Raw genomic sequence first — 23,652 nt, forward strand, 5'->3', positions numbered from 1 at the left:
AGCAAAAACACAAAAAAACCCACTTGTGGCCAGGCATGGTGGCTCACACCTGTAATCTCAGCACTTTTGGCCAAGATCGGCGGATAACTTGAGGTCAGGGGTTCAAGACCAGCCTGATCAACATGGTCTCTACCCAAAACTCGTCTCTACCCAAAATACAAAAATTAGCTGGGCATGGTGGCCCACACCTGTAATCCTAGCTACTCAGGAGGCTGACACAGGAGAATTGCCTGAACCCAGGAGACGGAGGTTGCAGTGAGCCAAGATTGTACCACTGCACTCCAGCCTGGGTGACAGAGTGAAACTCCACCTCAAAAACAAAAACCAAAAAACCCACTTGTGGCTGGGCCAGGTGGCTCACAGCTGTAATCCCAGTACTTTGGAAGGACAAGGCGGATTGATCACTTAAGTTCAGGAATTTTGAGACCAGCCTGGTCAACATGATAAAACCCGGTCTCCACTAAAAATACAAAAATTAGCTGGGCGTGGTAGCAAGTGCCTGTAATACCAGTTACTGGGGAGGCTGAGGCAGGAGAACTCACTAGAATCCAGGAGGCAGAGGTTGCAGTGAGCCGAGATTGCGTCATTGCACTCCAGCCTGGGCAACAGAGCAAGACTCTTGTCTCAAAAACAAAACAAAACAAAACAAAACAAAACAAGACAAAACCCCCACCTGTAACTACTGCTAACAAGAATCTTGAATCTATGCTCCAGGCTTGTAGTCCTCAAATTTGGACCAAATAAACTCTACTTACGTTAAGTTCGCCTCATTTTTTTACCATTAAGTTGACAGGGTTTTCTGCTGTGTGCTAATGTCATTGAGCACAGAATTTATATTCTCCTTGTTATTCTGAGATCATTTTCAAGAGGAAGAAGTCAGTACTCCTTCATTTTAAAATCTGAAGTCAATAACTGCCTTTTCATAATTTGATAGCAAATTAGTAAAACAGTTCTACTGTCAGCCCATTCATTGCTCTACATATAAATTTGAAAACATTAGTGATCATTAGAATCACCAGGCAGGTCTTAAATTTCAGATTCCCAGGTACTGTCTTAGAAATTCTGATTGTGTAGGTCTCAAATGGAGCACTAAAAGTAGGTATTAGAAGAGGGAATTACACAGGGCACCACGGCTCACACCTGTAATCCCACCTAGCATTTTGGGAGGCAGGAGGATCACTTGATGCCAGGAATTCAAGGCCAGCATGGGCAACATAGCAAGACCTCAAAAATACAACAACAACAACCAAAAATAGCCAGGCATGGTGGCACGTGCCTGTAGTTCCTTAATCACTTGAGAGGCTGAGGTGGGAGGATCACATGAGCCCAGCAGTTCAAGACTGCAGGGAACTATGATAAATAATAGCAGCCCCCTCGGCCCAGTGTGGTGGCTCACACCTGTAATCCCAGCACTTTGGGAGGCTGAGACAGGCGGATCACTTGAGACCAGGAATTAAAGACCAGCCTGGCCAACATGGTGAAACCCTATCTCTCCTGAAAATATAAAAATTAGCCCGGCGTGGTGGCACACACATGTAATCCCAGGTACTTGGGAGGCTAAGTCATGAGAATCATTTAATCCGAGAGGCAGAAGTTGCAGTGAAGATCATGCCACTGTACTTTCCAGCCTGGGTAACAGAGTGAAACTCTTATCTAAAAAGAAGGAAGGAACGGAGGGACGGAGGGAGGGAAAGAAAGAAAGTAAATAAAGAAAAGGAAGAAAGGAAGGGAGGGAGGGAGGGAAGGAAAGAAGGAAGGAAAGAAAAGGAAGGAAGGAAGGGAGGAAGGGAGGAAGGGAGGGGAGGAAGGAAGGGAGGAAGAGGAGGGAGGGAGGGAGGAAGGGAGGGAAGAGCGAGCCCAGCCTTCAAGAAGTGAACAAGGGAAACAAACCAAACATACAAATAACTATATATAAGCACAACCATGAAAAGTGGTGCCACCTTGAAGGAGAGAAAGACCATAATCAGGCAGAGGTATGTCAATCAGGAAAGGCTTCATAAAGAATAAAGCATTTGATGACTCCGAATCACTGTTTAAATACAGTCCATCAGTCCATCAACTACTCCCATACTAGCTACTGCAGATATCAACCCATCAATACCAGAAACCTGGACTCTTCCTTTTCGTCTCTACAGTCACCTTTCATTATTACCACTGAGTCAAGTCCTGCCAACGTGTCCTGAAGATTTCTTAAAAGCTTAAATGATGCTCTCCTCTCCTTTGATGTTGCCTCCTCACATCTTGCCTTCACTATTAGAGCAACTAAGAGGTCTGCTTGGTTCTGTGTTTACCCCACTGCAAACCCTTTTGGACACTGCCACTAGAATATTTCTAAAATGCAAATACAATCAGGTTAGTTCTCAGGCTAAATGTTAGCAGCTCCCTATCACAGATGGGTAAAGAAGATCCAAGTTTCCTTTGCCAAGTGTATCAGGCCTTTCACAATGTGTCCACTCACCTTCACCAGCCTCCTCTCAACTCCTCCACTCTGTGTACTCTCTACCCCACCACGCTGCAACTCCAGTCGTGCTCTGCCCTTCTGTGTGTCCCTCTGCGCATATACCTTTCCTTCTGCCTTGACTTCTTTCGCCATCACTTCTCCTCCCTGAAGAGTTCTGCCTCTCATATTCCAATCATCCTTTAAGACAATACTCCAACTTTTTTAAATGAAGGCTGCCTTGATATTCTTTCCCTCCCACTATGAAAGGACAGGATAACTTTCTTGTTCATGTAATGTTTATAGGACTTAACCCAGGAGACTGTGTTTATTTGCTGAAATGTCTGAATTCCCTCTAGTCTCTGATCTAATTCACCCTGTACCTTTCTGCACATAGCACGCTGCTTGGTCCACTGTGCAATTAATATTCATGAATAAGCAAATGTGTACAAGGGTGGCTGCCACCTTCTCAGAATCTATGACAGAGCACGTTGCTTTTGAAGATGTGCTGCATAACATGAAAATGCAAACTAAAGTGAACTAAAAGCTTTCATCACATAAGAGTAGAAGGTTGGACTAGATGATTAAGGTCTTTTCCAATTCTAAGGTTCTAGGAGTCTATATATTCCATTGTCCACATTACCTTCTAAACCAGGATAGCTACAGAACTAAATAAAGAGGTATAAAAATTATTAAAAATAAGTCAATGAATTACAATCATTTTCAAAGTAGACAGAAAGTCAAATATAAATTAAAAATATATATATAAAGCTCTATATTATCTCCAACTTGTAAGAACAATGACTGATTCTGACCCAAGTCAAACAACGATAGAAAAACACACACCCCATGGCATCTCAAATTTTCAGCTAAAGAAAATCCTCACTTAAATTATATTGCATTTCAAAGCAGTTCCCTGTTAAATAACAGCATCTCCCAAAAGTACACTGCTGTGGAAGTTGAAACATGAGCCATAAACAAATGAAATTACTTTGTCAAGGTCATAAAACAAGTCAAACAAATTCTAAAACAGAACCTTTGATCTGAAATCTAGTGTTATGTTTCTATCTCTTGATACCAGCCCAGCTTTTTAAATTCTTAATTGTGCTCTCATTATTTCATATTTGTTCAATGCAAGTGACATTCAGTGAAATTTATCCATTACTTTTTTTTTTTTTTTGAGACAGAGTCTTGATCAACCGCCCACGCTGGAGTGCAGTGGCAGGGATTTGGCTCACTGCAACCTCCGCCTCCGGGTTCAAGCAATTCTCCTGCCTCAGCCTCCTGAGTAGCTGGGACTACAGGCACATGTCACTGCACCTGGCTAATTTTTGTATTTTTAATAGAGATGAGGTTTCACCATGTTGGCCAGGCTGGTCTCGAACTCCTGACCTCAAATGATCCACTCATCTCAGCCTCCCAAAGTGCTGGGATTACAGGTAGGACCCACTGTGCCTGGCCTATCCATTGCTTTTTAATAGAATTATTAAAAGGCCTCTTCCATCCTACTGTAGAGTTCTAAAAAAAACCAAAAAATGTTAACATCCAGACTTGCCTGAGAAACATCTATCATTAAGTTATTTCAAAAATGAGGTGACACCACGATTAATATCTAAAGTTTTTTGGGTTTTTTTGTTTGTTTTCCAAGATGGAGTTTCCCTCTTGCTGCCCAGGCTGGAGTGCAGTGTCATGATCTCGGCCCACCACAACCTCCACCTCCCAGGTTCAAGTGATTCTCCTGCCTCAGACTCCCAAGTAGCTGGGATTACAGGCAAGCACCACTATGCTCGGCTAAATTTGTATTTTTTTAGTAGAGATGGTGTTTCTCCATGTTGGTCAGGCTGGTCTCGAACTCCCAACCTCAGGTGATCTGCCTGCCTTGGCCTCCCAAAGTGCTGGGATTACAGGCATGAGCCACTACGCCCAGCCTGATTAATATCTTAACAATGCTCTCTTATGTTTTCACCCATTCTTTATGAGAGTATATATCATATGAGCTACTTTACAAAGAAGATTTTTTTAAAAACCAAGGAAGTCAACATATAAGAAAGGTGAAGAGGGTGAAAATTCTAACCATAAAGAAGCAGAATAAATACATCTTACGTTTTTAACAAACATTTAAGCCCTGAAAGGAAAGACCAAAAATATAAAAGTAAAAATTTAGAAAAGGGGACAGGAGAGATTAGCATGGCTAGTTACTTCACCCCAACATGTTCCACTGACATCATTCAGCTTCCGTGCTTGTACCAAGTTGTTAGTAAAGACAGGTTGGATTAAAAACCCCAATTTGGGGGCTTCCAAGGAAAGTTACTTAACTTGTATAAAACTCCTTTTCCTCATGGAAAATGAAGAAAAACACTACCCATGTCAGATCTACGCCAATTTTTTTTTTCTGAGATGAGGTCTCACTGTTGCCCAGGCTGGAGTGCAGCGGTGTGATCTCCACTCACTACAACCTCCACCTCCTAGGTTCAGGCAACTCTTCCACCTTAGCCTCCTGAGTAGCTGGGAGTACAGGCAAGAACCACCACACCTGGCTAATTTTATATGTGTGTTTTTTTGTAGACATGGGGTTTTGCCATGTTGCCCAGGTTGGTCTTCAACTCCTGGGCTCAAGAGATCTGTCTGCCTCTGCCTCCCAAAGTCCTGAGATTACAGGTATGAGCCACTGTACCTGGCTTGTTTTTTCTTTTTCTTTCTTTCTTTTTTTTTTTTTTTTGAGATGGAGTTTTGCTATTGTCATCCAGGCTGGCGTGGCTCTTGGCTCGCCACAACCTCCGCCTCCTGGGTTCAAATGATTCTCCTGCCTCAGCCTTCAAAGTAGCTGGGATTACAGGCATGTCCGGCTAATTTCAAATTTTTAGTAGAGATGGCGTTTCTCCATGTTGGTCAGGCTGGTCTCAAACTCCTGACCTCAGGTGATCCACTTGCCTCAGCCTCCCAAAGTGCTGGGATTGATTATAGGCATGAGCTACCGCACCCAGGCTTTTTCTTTCTTTCTTTTTTTTTTTTTTTTTTTAAAGATAGGGTCTTCCTCTGTTGCTGAGGCTGGAGTGCAGTGGCATGAACATGGCTCACTGTAAGCTCAACTACCTGGGCCCAAACAATCCTCCCACCTCAGCCTTCCAAGTAGCTGGGACTAAAGGCTTGCTCCACCACGCCTGGCTAATCTTGTTATTTTATTTTAATTTTATTTTTGAGACAGAATTTTGCTCTTGTTGCCCAGGCTGGAGTGCGGTGGCGTGATCTCAGCTCACTGCAACCTCTGCCTCCTGGGTTCAAGCGATTCTCCTGCCTCAGCCTCCCAAGTAGCTGACAATACAGGCGCCTCCTGTATTCTCAGCTACTTGGGAGGCTGAGGCAGGAGAATCACTTGATTCTCCTGCTAATTTTTTGTATTTTTAGTAGAGACAGGGTTTCACTATGTTGGCCAGGCTGGTGTCAAACTCTTGACCTTAGGTGATCCACCCGCCTCAGCCTCCCAAAGTGCTGGGATTACAGGCATGAGCCACTGCGCCCAGCTAAAATTGTTTATTTTTTGTAGAGATAAGGTCTCATTATGTTAGCCAGGCTGGTCTCAAGCTATCCTCCCACCTTGGCCTCCCAAAGTGCTGGGATTATAGGCGTGAGCCACCACACCCAGCCTGATATCACTGACTTTTCCTGAGTTGCTAGAAAGCCAAACTTGTGACCCATCCTCAGGTAATGAATAGGACTATATGATATACATTACTCTGTACAAATCTTCCATTAGCACTATTATTTTTCCTTCAGCAAGATTTATAACAGCTTTGTTGAGCTGTAATTCATATACCACAAAATATGTTTTTACCCTTTTAAAGTATACAATTCAGGCCAGGAGCAGTGACCCATGTCTATAATTCCAAAACTTTGGGAGGCCAAGGCAGGGGGATTGCTTGAAGCCAGGAGCTGAATGTCAGCCTTGGAAACATGGCAAGACCATGTCTTAAAAAAAAAAAAAAAAATTAGCCAGGCATGGTTGTGTATACCTGTAATCCCAACTACTAAGGAAGCAGAAGTGGGAGATCACTTGAGCCACGGAGATTGAGGCTACAGTGAGCCATGATTGTACCACTGTACTCCAGCCTGGGTGAGAGAGTGAGACTCCATCTCAATCAATCAATCAATCAATAAACAAACAAACAAACAAACAATTTTAAAAAATAAAAACAAAAACAAAACCTCCATGCCCATTATTAGTCACTCCTCATCACTCCTCGTTCCTGTTTTACGGCTGAATAGTATTCCACTATAGGAATATATCACTTTTAATTTAACCACTCATCATCTGATTCGTATTTGGGTTCTATTTTTTTTTTTTGAGTCAGAGTCTCACTCTGTCGGCCAGGCTGGAGTACAGTGGCATGATCTTGGCTTGCTGCAACCTCTGCCTCCTGAGTTCAAGCAATTCTCCTGCTTCAGCTTCCCAAGCAGCTGGAATTACTACAGATGTACACCACCACACCTGGCTAATTTTTTTTACTTTTAGTATAGACAGGGTTTCACAATGTTGGCCAGGTTGGTCTCAAATTCCTGACCTCAAATGATCCACCCACCTTGGCCTCCCGAGGTTCTGGGATTACAGGCATGAGCCACCACACCTGGCCCTTTCTACTTTTTTGACTATTATGAACAATGCTGCTTTGAACATTTCTCTACAAGTTTTTGTGTGGACGTATGCTTTCATATCTCTTGGGTAGATACTTAAGAGCAGCATTGCTAGGTCACATGGTAACACTATATTTAATCTTTTGAGGGTTGCCAGACTGTTTTCCAAAGTGGCTGCACCATTTTACATCCTATAAGGACTCCCATTTCTCCACATCCTGATCAGCACTCGTTACTATACATCTTCTTGATTATGGCCATCCTAGTGGCTGTGCAGTAGTGCCTCACTGAAGTTTTGCTTTGCATTTCCCTAATGGCTTATGTTGAACACCTTTTTACATGCTTATTGGCCACTATATATCTTCTTCAGTCTATTCAGATCCTTATGCCTGGGTTATTTATCTTTTTACTGTTTGAGTTTTTTTTTTTTTTTTTGAGACGGAGTCTCGCTCTGTCGCCCAGGCTGGAGTACAGTGGTGCAACCTTGGCCCACTGAAACCTCCGCATCCCAGGTTCAAGTGATTCTCCTGCGCCTAAGCCTCCTGAGTAGCTGAGATTACAGGCATGCACCACACCTGGCTAATTTTTGTATTTTTAGTAGAGACAGGGTTTCACCATGTTGGCCAGGCTTGTCTTGAACTACTGACCTCAAGTGATCATGTTCAGCCCAACCACCACACCTGGCCTGAGTTCTTACATTTAGGTCTATAATCTATTTTGAGTTAGTTTTTGTGTATGTTGAAAGGAAGGGGTCCAATGTCATCCTCTTGCAGGTGGATATCCAGTGGCTCCAGCACTATTTATTTGTTGACACCCTGATTTCTTTAAATAAACATTTTGATTTTTTGTATTACACATGTTTTTAAAAGTCACCTGAAATCAATTGTGAAGTGATACTGGTGTAAACAAACTGACATTAAAAAACTACTCAACCAAGGTCATACAGCTAGCAAGTGACAAAGCTAAGACTAAAACACAGGTCTCAGGATGCCAAATTTCAAATTTCCCCATTAAAACAAAATACTATCTTACATGTAAACAAGTTTCATATTTACTCATCAAAGATAAGAAAAGGCAAGCCAGAAACAATATATTTCTTGGTAGAAATACAGAAAGCTTAATTTGAGATGTTTAAGATTTTGTTTGCTTATTTTCATAAAAATCAATAATGGCAGCAGGGCGCAGTGGCTCATGCCTGTAATTCCAGCACTTTGCAGGGCTGAGGTGGGCAGATCACCTGAGGTCAGGAGTTCGAGACCAGCCCTGACCAACATGGAGAAACCTTGTATCTACTAAAAATACAAAATTAGCTGGGCCTGGTGGCACATGCCTGTAATCCCAGCTACTAGGGAGGCTGAGGCAGGAAAATCACTTGAACCTGGGAAGCAGAGGTTGTGGTGAGTCGAGATCGTGCCACTGCCCTCCAGCCTGGGAGACAAGACAGAAACTCAGTCTCAAAAATAAATAAATAAATAAAATAAAAATTTTAAAAAGTCAATAATAGCTAAAAACCTATTAAGCATTCACTATGTGCCAAGCCCTGTTCTAAACAGTGTATAATCATTTAATCATCATAACAATCTTAGAAAACAAGGTCAAGTGTCTACTTTTTTTCTCCTCTTTTTACAGATGGGTAAACTAAGACCAAGTAAAATTAAGTATGTTGTTCAAGATCACAGAGCTAGTAAGTGGTGAGAACCCAGGCAATCTGACTCCAAAGTGTTCTTACCACTATGAAAACAAATTACTTAAGAGAAAGTTAGTCTATTCTATTAATGTTATTGCTGTCTCAGATGAAGAGACAGAGAAAGTTCATTAGAGTGGCGGAGAATTCTAAAGGAGGGAAATTATTAGTACTAGTGGCATCAGATAAAAAACGTTAAATGGGCCGGGCGCGGTGGCTCAAGCCTGTAATCCCAGCACTTTGGGAGGCCAAGGCGGGTGGATCACGAGGTCAAGAGATCGAGACCATCCTGGTCAACATGGTGAAACCCCGTCTCTACTAAAAATACAAAAAATCAGCTGGGCATGGTGGCGCATGCCTGTAATCCCAGCTACTCAGGAGGCTGAGGCAGGAGAATTGCCTGAACCCAGGAGGCGGAGGTTGCGGTGAGCTGAGATCGCGCCATTGCACTCCAGCCTGGGCAACAAGAGCGACACTCCGTCTCCAAAAAAAAAAAAAAAAAAAAACCTTAAATGTCCACGATTGGGGGTGGAGGGTACTGGGGATATTTAATGGGTACAAAAACACAGTTAGATAGAATAAGATCTAGTATTTGATAGCACAACAGAGTTATTGTTACAGTCAATAATTTATTGTACATTTAAAAATAACTAAGAGTATAATGGGAATGTCTGTAACACAGTTACATATAGGCTCCATAAATGCTTGAGATGATGAAAAAAAATAAATGTACTCTGTTTCACTAAAAACAATGTCCATGATTAAAGAAACAGTCCTATATTTTTTAAAAAAGATAAATATTTAACAGGGCTACTGCAATGTAGCACAACTAATAACATAAAACAATAATATAAATACAGGAAAGGAATGGAAAGGCAGGCACAAACGCAGAGGAAGGAACCCTGGGAGTCTCCACTGACCACAAAATGAATGAGTCAACCAGGCAGTGTTATCACAGGATGTGTTGGAAAGAGATGTAACATTGCCAGGCTAAAGATTAATCCTTCCTTTATATGATGTATCAGTGAGATCCTGATAGAATTTGTAAATCAATTTTGGTCAGTGCTCCAAGTAGTATGGAAAGAAACTGGAAAAGGTTCACGCAAAAGAAACAACTAGACCAAAACAATAGAAAAGAGTATCTGCCAGGAAAAGCAAACACTTGGAGCAGCTTTCCAAAGACAGTCAAGACTGATTTAATTATGACCCTTAACAAGACAATTTCAATGCTTTTCCTCAAATTTTTCACAGGCATTGGTTCTTTCCAGTCATTTAAATCCCAGTCAAATATCACTTCCTAAGAGGGTTTTCCCCAAGGTAGCCTCCTGGCTTTGTAGCACATCACTCTGATTTGTTCTCTTCATAGCTTGTAACACTCTGAAGTTCTTCCTGATTATGATTATGCATGTAGGTCCCTCTTATCCTGTTAGAACATGGGCTACATAGAAGCTTGGAATCTGAGTACTGCTTATTTCTAGTAAATACCAGCGGTACCTGGCACATACTCGGAATTCTATAAATATTTGCAGAATCTATGTCCATGAAGTTGCAACATGGAAAATGGGCTTTCAAATTAAAGCAAGACAGACACCAGTAAGGCACAAAAGGAATTACTTGATAGTCAAAGTAAAACCCAAAACTGGTTGAGTGTTGTGGGTCTTTAAGAACAGAGACACTCATCTGTCTTAGTAGTTTTACAAATTCACTAGCTTAAGTAATTTCTAGTGGTTACTCCCAACACAATGATTTAATACTGTACAGCACAGAAATGAAGTCTTGCTAGTTATAAATAAATGATCACTGAGCTATTATGCACTGATAAGTATTCTAAGGCTTTCCATGTATCAAATTATTTAATCCTCATAATTCTATGAGTGCTATTCTTTTTTAAAATCTAGAATACGGTACCCTTTAGCCTCAAAAGGATAAATACTTGGCCCAAAGTTGCCCAGATCATAGCTGGTGGATCTGGGACTTAAATTCAGACTGCTGAACTTGTGCCATTCATTTAAGGCTGAAAATAAATCTAAACAGAGCAAAAATATTAAACAGGAAGGATAACGGATTGCTATGCTGTGTGGATCTTTTCAAATTCCATCTTGCTGTAACATTCCTGGGGATACTGTTGATGTACTAACTTTTTCCCTTTATTTTAATTTTATTTTTTATTTTTTTGAGACAGAGTCTTGCACTGTCACCCCAGCTGGAGTGCAATAGTGATCTCGGCTCACTGCAACCTCCACCTCCCAGGTTCATGTGATTCTCCTGCCTTGGCCTCCCGAGTGGCTGGGATTACAGGCATGTACCACCACACTCAGCTAATTTTTTGTATTTTTAGTAGGGATGGGGTTTCACTACGTTGGGCAGACTGGTCTCGAACTCTTGACCTCATGATCTGCCCACCTCAGACTCCCAAAGTGCTGGGATTACAGGTGTGAGCCGCTGCACCCGGCTAACTTTTTCCCTTTAACAACGTCTTTTAAAATGTGGTTTCAAATGAAATAAATATATTCATGCAAACTAAAGTGACATTATAATGAACCCCCTCATCACACATCTTAAACAACTATGAACACATGGCCAACCTTTATGTATGCTGTGCTCCCCACAACCACATACACACACTGGATTATTTCAAAGCAAATGATGATGTACTATGATCAGCCATCTTTATTCTTTTTCAAAAAGATTTGAGTGTAAAATACACACAATTCCTTTATTTCAGCAGTACAGGGAACAATCCCAAGAGGGGTTTTGTTATCAAAAAGAAAATCAGTAGACATTAGGAAAAAGAATTTCTTTGCTGGGCCCCATGGCTCACACCTGTAATCCCAGCACTTTGGGAGGCTGACGCAGGTGGATCACTTGAGGAAAGGTGTTTGAGACCAGCCTGGCCAACATAGTGAAACCCTGTCTCTACTAAAAACACAAAAATTAGCCAGGTATGGTGGCAGGTGTCTGTAATGCAAGCTACTTAGGATACTGAGGCAGGAGGATGGCTTGAACCCAGGAGGCGAAGACTGCAGTGAGTTGAGATCACGCCATTGTACTCCAGCCTGGGCAACAGAGCAAGACTCTGTCTCAAAACAATAATAATAATTTCTCAAAAAGCACTAAGTAATCTCTAGGTAATATACACTTGGAAACCTAAGAATATTTTAGGTGCCACATTACAGCAGGAATTAAATTTAAATTTGGTAAGTGTTTAATACATTTCAGGAAAACTCACAAGGGTTTATGTGCCTATCATGAGGACAAATATCATTCCCAAGCATAGGGAGCAGTCAACACATACAAAATGGAAGCAATCAAATACCAAAATATACCTGTTTATCTTCCAGTGGGTCAGGCTCTCCTTTACTTGACTCAGAGCTGACGTCATCTTCATCAGAACTGTTGATGACTTCCTCCTCATCAGAGGGAAGGTCACCAACACCAAGATCATTTTGTTCCTCCTGTGATGCTCCTGAACTGCATTCAATAGAAAGCAGGTATTAGTCACCTTCAATAATAAGGAGTGCTAGCAAAACAAATCAACATCTTATCTTCATAATGCAAACAAGGTATAGCTAAGGGATTTAGAGGAACGAAAAGACCCAGATCAGCCAACTTTTCCTTCCTTTACCCTGTCTCAGTTGCCATAAACTCAAATTGGTTTTTTGAATTTTTAATAAGAACGTGGGTGAGAAGTTAGTTTCCCAGTTGCTCCCATCCTATGCCTTTATATATCCCTCCCATAGAAGATCAGGTCTCTACTCCTAGAATAAACTAAGAAGCCTTACAGAAAGTGGGCTGGATAAAGGGCTGCATAGGTATACCAGAAGAGTTGCTGTTTCCTTGGACCTTGGTGTTTAAAACAATAATAAAAAAACGAGTAACAAATCTATAAGGACTAGGGGATAATGATGGTGACTACAATCAATAGTGCAGGTACAATTGTGAACACGTAGACTGCTCTCTGGTTATCACTGTTCTGTTCACAGGAGATGGGGAGGAAGAGGAAATGTTACAAATTCTTAGACTATGCTCAAGATCCGCTTAATAAGAACTACAAGGAACACAGGACCCAGCAATTTGCCCAACAATTACAACTACCTGGGGCACAAGTCCTAGCAAGTAACAAGCAAGCAGGTTTAATGCTTTCCAGGTGATTCTGATACAGGCTGAACTTGGAAAACCACAGAACCAGGCCATTTACCAACTCCTCCTCACCAGCCTGATATCATCAAGGTTCCTCTGTTTGTTTTAACATAGATCTCATGAATCTAAAAGACATTGTTGCAATCCAATCTGTAGGGGGAATTCCATAGGAAAGTTCCCTAGGAAGAGATGAAAAGAATTCCTTCTAGTATTGGCTGTAAAGACTCAACAGCCAATTGCCTGTGGCAACTGCTTTTCTGTCTTCAGTCTACAATAATATCTGCAGAATAGAAGTGCATGGGTGGAGCCAGTAAAAGATCCACAGACAATCACCAGGAAAAACACTCAAGCAGAATAAGGAGACAGTTGCATTCCACTCTGGCAGGCTCTTTCAGCAGGTCACAGGCAGTTCGCTCAACCAAGTTACGAGAATCTCTAACAGGAATCTTAAAAGCTAAAGATAAATTTTCTGCCAGTTCCTGAATACACACAGTAGGATACAGACTTGCCTCAGAAGCCATTCCTGGAGCCCAACTGTTACACAAACCAGTTGGCTGGAGGCAGAGTGCCAAAAGGAACACCTCTCATTGCCAAGACAGGGTTTCCCATTACTCAGTGGCCAGGGGCCTCTGGGAGTCATATCACAGCCTCGTTAGGTGAGTGCACACCTCATCATAGCTCCCCAAGACATGCAGGAGACTCACTCCCCGGGGCTAAGGGGTGGATAGAGGGTAGACACTTTCTGGTTAGATCACTGGCAGGATTCACTGTCTCTGGGTGCAGGGATAAGAGCCAACTCCGATGGGTAGTTAATTGTTGACTGAGATTAACAAGAGCAAATGAGAGTTAACAGGATAGACAGACTACAGGATCTATACCCATATAGCTAGAAGAAAATGTACCCCACTTCTTTTTATCTTAATTCCTTATCTCTTTACATCTTCTAAAACCCTGTTAACACAACACATGTTCAATTTCCAAGTGGTAGCAACATCACCTGGAAGCTCCTCAGAAATAAACACGCTCAGGCCCCAACCAACCCACTGGTTCAGGATCCGTGGTGCAACAAAAATCCCAGTTTATGTGTGAAAAACTCTGCTCTAAAAGGCTTTTTGAACCAGCACATCTGGGTACTATTTTAGATCCTAAATAGATTCAGATAGTTAGTAATAGGGCTGTGCACCTGTGAAGAAATTAGATTTTTTTTTTATCAGGAGAGAGAGCTGAAAGGTGTTTCTTGGTCAACATCATCTGGAAGGCTATTATTAAGAACACAGTAGGGAAACGAGACCAGAGGCTGAACTTGGGTTCTGAAAAATGGCTGGGCTGCCCCAAAGGATCATCAAGGAAACCCAGTGTTTGCTGGCAGAACTAGTTCCTGGCATCAAAGCAGAACCAGATGAGAGCAACACTCGTTATTTTCATGTGGTCATTGCTGGCCCTCAGGATTCCCCCTCTAAGGGAGGGACTTTTAAACTTGAACTATTTCTTCCAGAAGAACACCCAATGGCAGCCCCTAAAGTACGTTTCATGACCAAAATTTATCATCCTAACGTAGATAAGTTGGGAAGAATATGTTTGGATATTCTGAAAGATAAGGGGTCCCCAGCACTGCAGATCCGCATAGTTCTGTTATCGATCCAGGCCTTGTTAAGTGCTGCTAATCCAGATGATCCATTAGTAAATGATGTAGTGGAGCAGTGGAAGACCAATGCAGCCCAAGCCACAGAAACAGCTAGAGCATGGACTAGGCTATATGCCATGAATAATATTTAAACTGATCCGATCATCAAGTGTGCATCACTTCTCCTGTTCTGCCAAGACTTCTTCCTTTTTGTTTGCATTTAATGGACACAGTCTTAGAAACATTATCGAACAAAAAAGTACAGATATCCTCAGTCCTTTGGTGATTAAATGCACACTGGCAAATCTATGTCTTGTCCAGATTCACCGTGGTAAAGCATGAGCAGAGGCTAGAAGTATCATCTGGATTGTTGTGAAAGGTTTAAAAGCAGCGGCCCCTCCCTGCTTTTACTCATTTCCCCCATCCTTGTTTAGGTATAAAGCACTGTGAATGAAGGTAGTTGTCAGGTTAGCTGCAGGGGTGTGGGTGTTTTTCTTTATTTTTTTTGAGGAGGGAGTTAGTTTTAATTTTATGGGCTCCTTTTCCCCCTTTTATGGTGATCTAATTGCATCACTGGCTAAAAGCAGCTAACCAGTTATTTAGAATATGCTCTCTAGCCAAGTCTAACCTTATTTAGATGCTGTAGATGGACAAGCTTGATTGTTTGAACCAAAATGGGAACATTAAACATCACAGCTCTCACTAATAATACTGTGACTTTGCTGTCAAGTGTAGATTACCCACTTCAAAAAAAGTGTGTGACCATTGTGTATGGCTTGTCTGGAAATGTCTGTAAATCTTATGTTTTAGTAAAATAAAAGAACATAGGAACTATTTATTGCCACATCCATTCACGATAGAAGAGGGATTAAAGCACAAAAGTGAATATTTGAAGACAAGAAAAAGAAGCTTTAAATATTAAAACTACATGGATCAAACACATTGCCATGAAACAAGGAGAGATTTTGGTGTCTCTTATGAATCCAGCTCACTACACTGTACTTGGTGGTAGTCTTGTTTCCCTCATTAAAATCTAAATTTCCAAAGACGAGGAAATTGAAATTGTGTTTTCTAGCTGAATCCCCAGCATAGAGCCAGAGACACAATGGGCCCTCAAGAGTTTTCCACCGAATAAATGAAAATGATAGCAGAAAGCAACAGGTTTGAATTTCAATGGTACAGGTGGCTACATTAAATTAGCTACATCGAATTGAGAAAAAGGGATGGATGTAAGAGGAAGAAAACTCAGGGCTGGTGGGGTGTCTCAACACCTGTAAATCCCAGCACTTTGGAAGGCCAAGGTAGGTAGATGACTTGAACTCAGGAGTTCAAGACAAGCCTGGCCAACAGAGCAAAACCCTGTCTGTACTAAAAATATAAAATTCAGCTGGGTGTGGTGGTGTGAGCCTGTAATCCCAACTACTAGGGAGACTAAGGCAGGAGAATCACTTGAACCTGGTAGGCAGAGGTTGCAGTACTCAGGAGGCTGAGTCAGGAGAATTACTTGAACCAGGGAGGTGGAAGTCGCAGTGAGCCAAGACCATGTCATTGCACTCAAGCCTGGGTAACAGAGTGAGACTGTCTTAAAAAAAAGAAAGAAAAGAAAAGAAAGAAAAAAGGAAAAATCATCAGGACTTAGGGTAAAGGGGCGAGGAAGAAAAACTTATGGAAGATGTCAAGGTGTCAAATCCCAGTCACCAGCAGAACGAGGGTGACATGAACTGAAACAAGTATTATTATGAGAGCAGATTTTAAAGGAAAGAAAATGGGTTTAGCAGCAAAACCTAGGATCCACATTTTACATGTTCATTTCTAAAATGATTACACTATTTTCCCACACAATTGTAGGCACCCTTTGAATCTACCTAGATAATTTTAGATTTCTATTTTTATTTTTTTGAAAAAATAGAGAAGGGTCTTGCTATGTTGCCCAGGCTGATCTCAAACTCCTGGGCTCAAGAGATCCTCCCACCTCAGACTCCCCAAAGTGCTGGGATTATAGGCGTGAGCCATCACGTGCAGCCAATTTTAGATTTCTGATAATGAAACAAGAATTCCTTAGTGATGCCAATTGTATAGTTTGGAGTTCTTCTATTTATTTCCTTCCCACTGTCCGAATGATAACATCCTAACACTGTCTGCTTTGCGGGGTAAAGGAACAGGACATAGGGCTTCCTCCACGTCTTCCTGCCTAGTTAGTTCATAATTTGATATCTGAAGGAAAAGAAAAGCAGGCTGCAACAGCAACCAGAGCAAAGAGTGGGCTCTACCTCCCCAGGCACCATAAGTCAGATTTGCTTCTAAAAGGAGCCACAGTTTTTTTTTTTTTTTTTTTTTTTGGGACGGAGTTTCGCTCTCGTTACCCAGGCTGGAGTGCAATGGCGCAATCTCGGCTCACCGCAACCTCTGCCTCCTGGGTTCAGGCAATTCTCCTGCCTCAGCTTCCTGAGTAGCTGGGATTACAGGCACGCACCACCATGCCCAGCTAATTTTTTGTATTTTTAGTAGAGACGGGGTTTCACCGTGTTGACCAGGATGGTCTCGATCTCTTGACCTCGTGATCCGCCCGCCTCGGCCTCCCAAAGTGCTGGGATTACAGGCTTGAGCCACCGCGCCCGGCCAGGAGCCACAGTTTCTAGAAAATCAGTTTGTTTCCAGTGCACTGGAATTAAGACAAACAAGTAAAGGCAGACATAAATTCCTACTGGTGGGTAACTGTTCCTTCAATTCCACATTCTGACATCTATACATTTGAAGTGAAGACTACAGCATGCCATCACTTTTTAAAAGTTACTTTTTTCTATATGCTAGTTTCTCTGTATTTACAGCACATCCTGCACTGGAAGTGTATCAAATTTTTCTTTCAGGTAAGAAGTCACATCTAAAGAGAAGTCCTTCTCTTTTAGAAGGAATTATCTTTTTTATTATTGTTTTTTGAGATGGAGTCTTGCTCTGTCGCCAGGCTGGAGTGCAATGGCGTCATCTCAGCTCACTGCAACTTCCACTTCCCTAGTTCAAGTGATTCTCCCATCTCAGCCTCCCACATAGCTGGGACTACAGGCACGCACCACCAAGCCCGGCTAATTTTTGTATTTTTAGTAGAGATGGGGTTTCCCCATGTTGGCCGGGCTGGTCTCGAACTCCCGGCCTCAGGTGATCTGCCTGTTTCAGCCTCCCAAAGTGCTGGGATTACAGGTGTGAGCCACCACACTCAGTGGAATTATCTTTTTTTAAATACTAAATCTGGCCAGGCCCGGTGGCTCACACCTGTAATCCCAGCACTTTGGGAGGCCGAGGCGAGCGGATCACCTGAGGTCGGGAGTTTGAGACCAGCCCGACCAACATGGAGAAACCCCATCTCTACTAAAAATAAAAAATTAGCCGGCATGGTGGCACATGCCTGTAATCCCAGCTACTTGGGAGGCTGAGGCAGGAGAATCGTTTGAACCCAGGAGACGGAGATTGCGGTGAGCCAAGATTGCGCCATTGCACTCCAGCCTGGGCAACAAGAGTGAAACTCTGTCACAAAAAGTAAATAAATAAATAAACAAATAAAAATACTTAATCTATCTCCTCTAAGAGTTTTTAGGAACAGAAAACCTATACAATGTTGAGCCAGCATAGCAATTGCCAGAGTTTGCCACAAAAGCATCCTTGTAAGCCCCCGCTAAACTAAAATTTCTAGCAAGGAGAAGGAATAAGGGATAGGATGGCCGACAGAAGGAAAGGAGAAGCCCCGTTAACTGAAGAATGGCTTCAAAACACTGAGTCTTCTCTGTTGTTGACAAAATTCCAGTTATTTTTTTCTTCTCTTGCCTGTGATTTTATTCTGAGCTCCTTAACCAAGGAACGTTTCATGTAATTCTTCCCAAGGTTGAAGAAAGAAGTTCTTTCCAATTCCCTCACCTTCAGAAGTTTCTTTCTCATTTCCAAGTCACCACATGTAAATCTCAACGTCTGTGATATTTCTCTTCCTCTTCTTTCTACTCCTGGCCCAAACTGAACAGAACCTGCTTGTCCTCAGGATGTTGTGATAATTTTTTTTCAAATGCTGTCTCATTGTAATTTGGTGATTATGTGTTTCCTCTGGCGCATTTCACATTTACCCCGGAATGAGAGGGAAAAAACTACCATTGTGGGCTTGAAGAATGAACATTACATGGAAAAATTAGCAACATAAATTTTGGTTTTTTTGAGATGGAGTTTCACTCGTCGCTCAGGCTGGAATGTAGTGGTGCAATTTCTGCTCACTGCAACCTCCGCCTCCTGGGTTCAAGTGATTCTCCGGCCTCAGCCTCCCAAGCAGCTGGAATTACAGGCATGTACCACCATGCCCGGCTGATTTTTGTATTTTTAGTAGAGATGGTTTCACCATGTTGGCCAGGCTGGTCTCGAACTCCTGACCTCAGATGATCCACCTGCCTCAGCTTCCCAAAGTGCTGGAATTACAGGCGTGAGCCACCATGCCTGGCCAGCAAAATAAATTTTAAGTAAGTTATTTAATAGTTATTATAACACACTAACTATAAAATTGGTTCACAATTTTCACCAGAAAATTATTTTTGTTTTGTTTTACCAGGAAACGTTTCCCCCTTGTTACTTCAGTCCCCTTATAACACTGCAGATTCCAGTGTCACAGTAAAACCATTAATCAAATCAATGGAAAAAAACCCCTATTTATTTATTTATTTACTGAGACAAGGTCTCCCTATGTTGCCCGGGCTGTTTTTGAACTCTTAGCCTCAAGTGAACCTCCTGCCTTGGCCACGCCAAGTGCTAGAATGACAGCATGAGCCATTGTGTCCAAAAGAACTATTTTTAAAAATCTTTCTTACTCTTCTTTTCAAGTCTTTTCAATTACACAGTGCTTCTAGAATTTTCTCCATCCCTTACTCTGGTGATGTTCTTTTTTTTTTTTTTTTCTGTAGAGACGGGGTTTCACCATGTTGACCAGACTGGTCTTAAACTCCTGACTTCAGGTGATCTACCCGCCTCAGCCTCTCAAAGTGCTGGGATTACAGGCGTAAGCCACCGCACCCGGCCACTCAGGTGACGTTCTTGAGATCTACCCCTGAAAGTTTAGAAACCTGCCACAACTTGTGAAATAGGCACACTTAGCCATCTGCATCCTCCATTAAAGCAAGCGTCATGTATTCACGTCATGTTTTAGGTTTTCCAAACACAAGTTTGTGCACAATTATTTTAAGTATGTGCAGAGCCAGGTAACAGGACTGAACAAATATCAAGTTCAACCAGTGTGACTCCTAAGTGCTGGAAGGTAAAGCAGGTAAACCGGATTATCTGGTAGGTCTTTCTCCATTATTAACTGCTTTCACAAAAAAGAAACATCAATGCTTCAGTAATATGTAAGGCTATGGATGCTGATTCTTATTGAAGTATAATGGCAGAAATCTTTCCCCCTGAAAAAGGACATGTATCAAGTTTTTTATGTCCTTGCATCATAAAGATATCAAATATATTAATTTTTTTTTTTTTTTTTTTGAAACGGAGTTTCGCTTTTGTTGCCCAGTTTGGAGTGCAATGATACAATCTTGACTCATCACAACCTCCACCTCCTGAGTTCAAGCGATTCGCCTGCCTCAGCTTCCCGAGTAGCTGGGATTACAGGCATGTACCACCATGCCCAGCTAATTTTGCATTTTTAGTAGAGACAGGGTTTCTCTATAGTCAGGCTGGTCTCAAACTCCTGACCTCAAGTGAACTGCCCACCTCGGCCTCCCAAAATGCTGGAATTACAGATATGAGTCACTGTGCCCAGCTCAAATATATTAATTTTTAATCTTCTTTCAAGAGGTTGCTTGATTAAAGGTTAGGACAAATTTTAATTTAAAAACTCATGATTTTATTATCTCGATTTCAGTTTTAAAAGTCCTATATTGTATATATGTAGGATATAAACTTTTTGAGTTAAACTCTTTTGATATTCACAAAATTAACATAAATAAAATAGCTAAAATACTTAAAGGAATAGTACAACAGGAGTTTGATACTTAAAGGAAGAAAGAGAAAAAAAATGAATAAATGAAGAAACTTATAAAATGTACACGATCAGTGTTTTATTGTTTTCATTCTTAAGTTTTAGAGGTTTTAACAACTGAGCCTTTCAAACTAGCAAGCTACGGAGGTTCTATGGTTTCAAAGAAATCACACAAAAATATCCAGCTTCCCTGAAATATAAACCAGAAACTGTTTAAAATTGGTTCTGGGTGACTCTGGTAGGGTAAAATAAGAGCCTTCAAATGATGGATATTTTTTAAAAACAGGCCTGCTTCATTTTCCAGAAGCAACCTCCATCTTTGCAAATACCATTACTATCACCTTCCCCCAGGAATTATTAGGATTCTTAGAATTTTACGCTACTGACTAAACACATAATCAGGGCCAGGGGTGGTGACTCACGTCTGTAATCTCAGCACTTAGGGAGGCTGAGGCAGGAGGATTGCTGCCTGTCTCAAAAATAAATAAATAAATAAATAAATAAGACCAAAATCAGAATCAGTACCTTGAGGCTTCTATTTAAAATACAGTCCTCAAAAAAAAAAAATAAATAAAATAAAATAAAATACAGTCCTCACAAGACAACTCTGAAAATGGTTTAAAAAACAAACAGGCCCAGCACGGTGGTTCACGCCTTTAATCCCAGCACTTTGGGAGGCTGGGGCAGGGGGACTGCCTGAGCTCAGCAGTTCGAGACCAGCCTGGGCAACATGGTGAAACCCTATCTCTACTAAAATACAAAAAAATTAGCCGGGCATGGCAGCGTGCATCTGTAGTTCCAGCTACTGGGGAAGCTGAGGCAGGAGAATTGCGAGAACCTGGGAGGTGAAGGATGCAATGAGCCAAGATTGCACCACTGCAATCCAGCCTGGGCGACAGAGTGAGACTCTGTCTCAAAAAAAAGAATGCAAAATTCCTTAAAACAGAAGAGTACCTACCTATACACTTGTAACTTTTATATGTAATTGGTTTTAAAGTCATTAAGATTTAACATAAAGAAGCAGTTTTAAAGGGACCTTCCTTCAATAGCCACTAATAAAAGACGGGTTAAATAAATTGGGGTTACATGCATACAATGAATTACTAAACAGTTATTTAATTTATTTTTTCTTAATCCCTGGATTTAAAACTAAACAGCTATTTAAAAAATGACGTAGGCCGGGCAAAGTGGCTCATGCCTGTAAATCCCAGCACTTTGGGAGGCCAAGGCAGGTAGGCTTGCATGCAGGAGTTCAAGACCAGCCTGGACACCATGGTAAAACTCTGTCTCTACTAAAAATTAAAAAATTAGGCAAGCATTGTGGCACACACACCATCCGTGGTCCCAGCTACTTGGGAGGCTGAGGTAAGAGGATCACTTGAACCCAGGAGGTTGAGGCTGCTGTGAACTGGGATTGTGCTGCTTGCACTCCAGTCTGGGCGACAGAGTGAGACCCCATCTCAAGAAAAAAAAAAAAAAAAAAAAAGAGGTAGATGTATGTACAATGGCATAGATCACTCTCCAGGAAATATTGTTAGGTTAAAAAGAAATCAAGGAACACAGTGTGCTCCTATTTGTATACAGAAGCAAAAATAAGAATACATATATACAAACACATATAAAAAGTGTGTGACACACACACACACACAAACATGCTGGCACACACCAGGCTGTCCCAGAAAACATTCAGAAGAAACCAATAAATACAGTTGAAATACAGTTATCTCTGGGGCTAAATTATGTCAGGGTTAAATTAAGTTATCTTAAGACTAAAGTCCTGAAAGTAAGACTTATTTTTTTCTTTCTTTTTTTTGAGACAGGGTCTTGCTCTGTCACCCAGGCTGCAGTGCACACCCAGGTTGGAGTGCGGTGGTGTAATCACAGCTCACTGTAACTTCCATCTCCCAGACTCAATGATCCTCCCACCTTAGGCTCCCAAGCCTAAGGGACTTGGGACTACAAGTGCATGCCACCATACCTGGCTAATTTTTGTTTTTCTTCTTTTGTAGAGATGGGGTTTTGCCATGTTGCCCAGGCTGGTCTCAAACTCCTGGGCTCAAGTGATCTGCCTGCCTCATCTTCCCAAAGTGCTAGATATGAGCCACCATTCCTGGATGAGAGATTTTATTATTTGCCCTTCAGCACATTTTAAAAAATTGTTAAATTTGACCACCCCTCCGACACAGAGTCTGAAAAGCTTTATAAAAGGTGGTTCAAAGCATATATGTATTTACATATATACACACAGACTCGCTCTGTTGCCCAGGCTGGAGGACAGTGGTGCAATCTCGGCTCACTGCAACCTCCACCTCCCAGGATCAAGCAATTATCCTGCCTCAGCCTCCTGAGTAGCTGGAATTACAGGCACACACCTCCACACCCAGCTAATTTTTTTGTATTTTTAGTAGAGACAGGGTTTCACCATGTTGGTCAGGCTGGTCTTGAACTCCTGACCTCGTGATCCACCCACTTCAGTCTCCCAAAGTGCTGGGGTTACAGGCATGAGCCACTGCGCCCGGCCACACACATATTTTTATATGTGTATAAACTCTTTAGGGAAAGTTTATTTTCTTCCCAGGATGATGAGATTAAAGATATTTTCTTCTGTTCTTTTCTTTCTCCCCCAACCTCTAGACTTGGAGGTCTATCTAAGCATTTTCAGGACTACCATTTCCAAAAAAAAAAAAAAAAAAAAAAACAACAACCTCTTTTAACATTTCTTAGGTTGCTAAGATATATAAATTATGGCTTTCTCCTACTGCCAACAGAGGTTTATATGGGAGAACCTTAACCCTAAATCTCTAAATAATAAGTAGGAACAGGCTAGCCAGTTGATGGCTTAAAAAAAAAAATAGGTCAGGCCGGGCGTGATGGCTCACGCCTGTAATCCCAGCACTTTGGGAGGCCGAGGCGGGTGGATCACGAGGTCAAGAGATCGAGACCATCCTGGTCAACATGGTGAAACCCCGTCTCTACTAAAAATACAAAAAAAAATTAGCTGGGCATGGTGGCGCGTGCCTGTAATCCCAGCTACTCAGGAGGCTGAGGCAGGAGGATTGCCTGAACCCAGGAGGCGGAGGTTGCGGTGAGCCAAGATCGTGCCATTGCACTCCAGCCTGGGTAACAAGAGCGAAACTCCG

The 23,652-nt window shown here is 41.8% G+C and overlaps 2 protein-coding genes across 2 annotated transcripts in view; one reads left to right on the forward strand and one right to left on the reverse strand.

The window, feature by feature from the left end:
* The window catches only part of FGD6 (FYVE, RhoGEF and PH domain containing 6), a 135,882-nt gene that overhangs the window by 78,264 nt on the left and 33,966 nt on the right, over positions 1-23,652 (reverse strand). Inside the window, exon 3 of the mRNA XM_032298222.1 lies at positions 12,077-12,221. Within this exon, the coding sequence (XP_032154113.1) occupies positions 12,077-12,221 (145 nt within the window). The remainder of the gene's footprint in view (positions 1-12,076; positions 12,222-23,652) is intronic.
* On the forward strand, positions 14,208-14,767 carry LOC116564869 (ubiquitin-conjugating enzyme E2 N-like). The gene has a single exon (XM_032298275.1). It carries the CDS (start codon positions 14,208-14,210, stop codon positions 14,664-14,666), a length of 459 nt encoding a protein of 152 aa, XP_032154166.1. The 3' UTR covers positions 14,667-14,767.

This window comes from Sapajus apella, unplaced genomic scaffold, assembly GCF_009761245.1.
Source record: "Sapajus apella isolate SASKATOON/1434 unplaced genomic scaffold, GSC_monkey_1.0 scaffold2, whole genome shotgun sequence".
Lineage (NCBI taxonomy): Eukaryota > Metazoa > Chordata > Mammalia > Primates > Cebidae > Sapajus > Sapajus apella.

Bases quoted from the DNA above. Each gene is read 5' to 3' on its own strand.
- LOC116564869 (XM_032298275.1), top strand. From the start codon at position 14,208: ATGGCTGGGCTGCCCCAAAGGATCATCAAGGAAACCCAGTGTTTGCTG.